Raw genomic sequence first — 6,202 nt, 5'->3', positions numbered from 1 at the left:
GCAACCCACTCGCGATGGCTTTGGCGTCCGGCTGCTATTGGCAGCTGCCATCCATTTGTGCTGTCAATGGCACAAACCCACACGTCCGCATGTGGGATATGGGCCCACTTTTATTATACCCTGAACCTATTGAAAATGGTCAAAGGGGTATATTTTCTCACTCCACATCACTCGAAAGCTCTAAGAGCTAGATATTTTTCAATTCTCGTAAAGTATATGCAGATTAGGAATATTTTACTTTACATATTAAATGCCCCAATTCCTCCCAATTTTCAAAGGTAAAGTTCTTGGGCTTTGGTATATAACTATTTCAGTATATCATATTTAAGCCCTGAAAATTTCATCAATATCAAATTATAAACACCCGAGTTAATCAAGAATGCATTTCCCATATAAAATGTGAAATAATAGGAAGAAGAAGCACATCTGCTGTGTTAAAGGCGCAGTTTACAGCATGCTTGCAATCGTCTCTATATGTGTGTGTTTTTGAGTATGTATGTATAAAAGGAATCCAGAATCTTTGTAACTGCAGCTTGGCGTTGGGCTTAGGGTATGTCCTAACGGGACACCTCTGACTAGAGCGCACCACCTGTTTATCATTTAAGTACGTGTACTTTATTGGCTGCGTGCCGGCATTCACGTTTGAAGTTCTGGGCTCGACAAGGTAAAAGGTATTCATATAAATGCAAAATAGCCGCAATAAATGCATATTTTACTATGCATTCGCTGTGCATGCTGAGTGGAAAGTACCTGCTCCTATACTATTTCCTTTTTATTGGTCTAAACAAAGGAATTGCAAATTTTTTTTTACTGTTTGCTCTACTTTACGTTCACGAAATTAAGGCTTCACTTTATTTTTATTTATTTTCTTTTAATAATCGACTAAAGGTCAGTTAATACGAGGCCCATTAATTTTTGTGTGGATTGCCTTTACCTAGTTGTTAGTACTTTATGCCCATAACATAGTTAACAAAAAGGTTTTAAAAATAAAATGTTAAAAAATAAATAGAATATATAAAAAAAATATATCCAGGGAAATTAATTGGCAGAAAAGGAAAAACAACTTGGTTTTTATTAACTCTAAGCCCAGACCTTGAGCCGGCTAAGCAAGCAACAAATAAATAATATAAATCTATATTTACATTTAATTATACGTATAAATTTATTTCTTATATTTTAAAAATTTTAATAACATAAATTAAAAACTATATTATAAACTTCTCAAATCATTCAAGGGTTTATGAATTTAACTGCATACAGGGTACTTCTCAGTCGAGTACACTCAATTAACAGACGTCTTGCTTGCACAACTTGTCATTTGTATTTAAATTAGTCAAGCAAATTCTGTGTAAATCTGTGTAAATCGTCTAACAATAAATATTAAATGTGGCAACAAGGCGAGGCAAGTCAAGATGTTGCCACGTCCGAGTCGAATTATATTTGATTAACTGGTTGCACTTGCAACTTAGTTACAAGAACTTGGATTATTATGTAACTAACTATTGGCGCTTGCTTAGCTTAACTTTGATTTGTGCTCAGTTGGACAGTGTGGCAAGCAAATATTTGCGGCAATCATCTAGCGAATGCAGTTGCAACTCGCAGCTTTGGCCAAAATGCTTGCAACACATGTTGCACTCCAGCCGGGACTCAAGCAACTGGCAGCTGCAATGCAAAGTAGAACCATTACAATTGGTCAATGGAAAAAGTTTTATATGTTCGTATACCCTAGTAGAGGGTATAATAGATTCTTTTGGAAATGTGCTATGTATAGAGGGTGACAGAAAATATTTTTTTGTTTTTTAGGATATCTTGACTAGACTTGATCAAAATCTTATCAACAACGGATATACAACGATATAATAAAGTTTTATGGGAATAATATGTTGAAAAACGGGTTTTTATATGGAACAATTTTGTTGGTTTCAATACATCTTGTCCAAACACATCAATAACAAACATCACCATTCTTCTAACATATCTGAAAAAGTGCGTCAATTCGTCTAACTTCTCTGTATGTCTCCTATAGTAAAAATAAGTCTGAAATAGGTCTTCGCTAAAAAACGTTTTCAAGTCACTCATCTATAAGGGTATTCAATATTCGGCATGCCGAAGATAGCCACCCACCCGTCGATAAAAGTCTCGGATGAGCTGCCCAGCTTATTGTCCGCGTCAAGTGAAGGCAGCTGCTGTTGCCATTTGATTGCGCCGCTTGTCTCCCTGTGACTTGGGTTGCCAATTTCGTTAAGACTTAAATTTGGTTTATCCGCGAGACGTAGCGAACGTCTCGGCTCAGCTGGATCTGCTCCACTAGGCCAGGAGCGCCAGCTGCAGGCATCGCTGCCTAGGCTGGATACCGGTTCCATCAATTGACGGCGGCTCCACTGTTCAATGGCGCGGCGCACCACTATCGACACAAAATGGCCGGCAATCCTTTGGGATTTCTAATTAGATTTTATGCTGGCCTGAAGATACTCCCGCCCTAATAGCCCGAAACTTACCACTCATCGTAATCGTAGTCTGCGGGTTTTCTTATTCTTCGACTATATTTTGGAGACTTACAGCTTAAAGGCTCTTTAGGTCGCTTGTAGATGGGCAGATTGGAATATCGCTGACGTGTCTCTTAAAAAAATATATTTATTTTCATATGAAAATTGTACATACATATGTATTAATAAAAAAAATCTACATATAAATTTCACATTAAGGCTCACCCTCATATTGAGCATAGAAAATTTCGCGTTTCTTATTATATCGATTGGAGAAGAGGCTGTTAAACATTTTCCATGCACCTACGTCCAATTGAGAATGCGTTGCGTAATCAACTTGAGTTCTATTTTAAAGCTTCATGACTGCAAGACCGCAACAACAACGATAGCGATAAGAAAATAAACAGTTGCCAAACGTTGAGTCACAATCAGACTTTGCGACAAGTCATCGCAGCAGTCCAGTTTGATAATTGTTTATAAACAATTTTGTTGATATTCCAGCATGAGTATTTGGAGATAGAACTCCGCTCTTGTGTCAATTAATTATTCAGAAAATTTTCGATTAACAGTCAAGAGTCTGGACTCAAGACTTTTCCTTATAATTCGTCATTCATTTTATTAGGAACTTGTATACCACAAACAGATCGGTTTGATTTCACATATTTGTCAGTCTCTCATTTCTTCAAATTTATGAATATCGCCTTTCTGTGAGATTCTCAGAACTTTCCATCTTAGAAATGTATATGTTTCTTGTGTGATAATAATTGCGATACACAATTATTATATAATCTGTGTTTCATTTATTCATTTAGCCTCTCTCTTGCTTACGTTTATCACTATCCCCCTCCCTCTCTCACGCTCATCAATCTTTCCCTAAAATTGTATTCTTCTATGCGATTCTCAAGGCTTCATGCCAGGCTTACTGATTTTGTCGATTGTTAATGATTTGATGTGTGTAAAACATTCGGACGAATTGTGTCTGTGTCTGCATATATTTTGTTTGTTTATAAGTAAATAAAAAACGATTGTATTTGGGTTCCTAGTCAAGTACTCTCGAGTAAAGCACTCTTATTTCTAGGAGTACGTTCTACCTGGCAGTACTCAAATAAGTGCTCATTGCTTAAGTGCTCTGCAGCATATTTTAATACCGATACCGCTTTTAACTACACAAACCATTTTGCACAATCAAAATTATAGACTAATGTCGAGTGGTGCTCATGGCTTCCAACAGTTTTCGACATCAAATCGCAAAGTTTCAAAGCCGAGCACGTAGGGACACTATGCGAGTAACCGCAGCCACGAGCTGCACCTGAATGGGCGGAAGCTGGACACTGGCACAGACACACACACGCACACACACACACACGTTCAGCACAGGCACATGTGCGTACACATGTGTAGCTGAAAATAAGGCACATAATTGGCTATTTACGCTGCCCGCTACACAAAGCACAATGGCCAATTGCAGTTTTTGTTGTTATTGTCAATTTTTGCTAAAATTGCGTCGCGTTAATTGAATTAAAAGTGCGAAAACGGTTTTCAAGCGCTAAAATCATATTTTAAAAATACTAAATTTTAATAAACAAGAACGCAGGACGAAAACCCAATACCCTTGGGGACATGCGGCTTATGTGAGGATTTGCAAATATGTGAGGATAATTATGAAGCTCGCAATTTCAGAGATTGGTCAAGATATCTGTATTACAAGAACGTTTTTCCAAACAAAAACCAATATTTCGACTGTGTTCTCTTATAGAACTTAATGATATGATAGTCCGATGTTGTTGAGATGCCGCTCATATGTATAAAGCATCAGAGAGCTCTTATATGAGAAGTTTGTTCAAGATATTGATAAACAAAAACCTTTTTAATACAAGAACTTAAGTCTTGGCTGATCGTCCATAGTTTGCATAACAACAGAAAGGTGAAGAAGACTATATCAGTTCGTCTAATGATGCTAATCAAGAATATATACACTTGACGGGCTCAGAGATGGCTCAATCTATGCGTTACACATTTCATGACGGATTTATAATACCCTCTAACAATAAAATAAGTGAGCGGCATCTAGCTAAACAAAACAATAATGTAAATTTAATTAAATTTTGCGCATTAGCCTGAGCTTTCAGCCAATTTAAATAGGCAAAGCACGGGCAAAGCCGATTTAATTGAGCGGCGGCGTTGCTGCTGCTGGTGTTGGGGGCGGATGGCAGGACACGATATAAAAATAATCCCAATAAAATGCATTTTTCATGTCAAACGCCTGAGCTGCTGGAATAACCTGAATGCACGCACAGGACTTTACGGAATTGCACGCAAACAAAGTGGTGCACAGGCAGAGCGTATATGGCAGCAGGGGGAGCGGTGGCTGTGGCAGGGGTCTGGCATTTCTGGTAGTCCGGAATGGGCGTTGCAATTGTGTGCAGCTGCGGGCGTGGCAGCTCTTGTATTATGTAATAATAGCGCAAAATTCAAACAAAAACCAACCAAAGAACAAAATATCATTTTTACTGCCGTCGAGCTAAGCTAATAGCCAAGTCAACACAACACAAAGAGCAGCCAGCTATTTGGCTAAGAGCAGTGCGGAGGAGGGAGCGGCAGCGGCAGCGGGGCTCAAGAAAGTGCATCAAATGCAATTGCCGCAAATCAGCTTATGCTTATGCATTTGACTAAACAAGTGCACTCGCTGCATGCCACAACCCGGCTTACTGCATGCCACAGCTGGACGCCTTTGTGGCCATTTCGCTTGGCGCCAAATTCAATTTATTGTCTTAAAGCGCTAAACCACAAAACGACAGGCTAACGCAATAAAAAACAACAAAGGATTATCTCTTGACTTAGCCGTTGGCCAACCCCCACACAAACCAACCCCTCAGCTCCCACTGTCCTCCAATTGCAAAACTTAATATAACTTGTGCTGCCCCGGGGGGGGGGGGGGGATTGGGTACAATGTTAAAGTAAAAGTCAGCAAAAGTTCCATAGTGCACGCTGATAGCACGCGGCTCACAACTTTTCCAGAGTAAAATATATATAAAGAAAAAATATGCTTAATACAGGCAAAGTTTTGCAGGCGTATTACTTGTTCTATGGCATTAAAATTCCCAAGTAGTTAAATTAATTAAAAGTCAGGCAAATGCATAACGAGCAGAAATACTCGAACTGACAGGCGCCCAATTGGCAGCTGCAGCCCAGGACCCAGGTGTTTCCCTCTTACTTATCAATTAGCCTCGAAATAAAACACATTCGACATGCCTGCAAGCCACACATAATCTATTGTTGCGAATTTATTTTCTTTCGATATTTTATTCAATTTCTATTCTATTCTATAAAGCAATCTTAGAACCTAGATTTCTGCAAGCTATGGCATCCGGGCCCTTTGGCTTGCTGAAAGGCAAAAAGTATAAGATTAAATAAAAATATGTATATTTTTTAAACTGAACAGCACGAATCCTGGTATGGTTTTAGTATAGGGCTATAGTTGCCAGCTATTAAAATTGTTATATTTTTTTTAATAGGCAGATATATAGGCAAATTGAAAAATATGTTTATATTGATATAGGTTGTTAATACTAAAATAGAATAAATATTTTCTTTCTCGAGTCTCATATACTATAACTACTATACGGAATATGGAAGGGCACAAAATAGTTAAAATTCATCAGCGTGCCAAAAGTCCGACGGACTTATTAAAATACTCGCATTGCCTTTTCTTTGAT

General features: G+C 38.3%; 1 protein-coding gene across 1 annotated transcript; it reads right to left on the bottom strand.

The window, feature by feature from the left end:
* Positions 1-2,062: 2,062 nt before the first annotated feature.
* Positions 2,063-2,803, bottom strand: LOC135438627 (uncharacterized). The gene is made up of 3 exons (XM_064696999.1): positions 2,712-2,803; positions 2,499-2,619; positions 2,063-2,430 (listed from the first exon to the last, which is right to left on the bottom strand). Exons 1-3 carry the CDS (start codon positions 2,776-2,778, stop codon positions 2,076-2,078), a joined length of 543 nt encoding a protein of 180 aa, XP_064553069.1. The 5' UTR covers positions 2,779-2,803; the 3' UTR covers positions 2,063-2,075.
* Between the last annotated feature and the right edge of the window lie 3,399 nt (positions 2,804-6,202).

This window comes from Drosophila montana, unplaced genomic scaffold (assembly GCF_035044405.1).
Source record: "Drosophila montana isolate Dmon_TW-CO22-7 unplaced genomic scaffold, ASM3504440v1 contig_3848_1, whole genome shotgun sequence".
In the NCBI taxonomy this organism is placed as follows: Eukaryota; Metazoa; Arthropoda; class Insecta; order Diptera; family Drosophilidae; genus Drosophila; species Drosophila montana.
Note: the sequence above shows the minus strand (reverse complement) of the source record. Positions and strands in the feature narration are given on the sequence as shown.

Coding starts and splice junctions, on each gene's coding strand:
- LOC135438627 (XM_064696999.1), bottom strand. CDS start 2,778: ATGTTTAACAGCCTCTTCTCCAATCGATATAATAAGAAACGCGAAATT. Junction 2,620..2,711: donor TTTCTATGCTCAATATGAGG/GTGAGCCTTAAT, acceptor TATTTTTTTAAG/AGACACGTCAGCGATATTCC. Junction 2,431..2,498: donor GACTACGATTACGATGAGTG/GTAAGTTTCGGG, acceptor GAAATCCCAAAG/GATTGCCGGCCATTTTGTGT.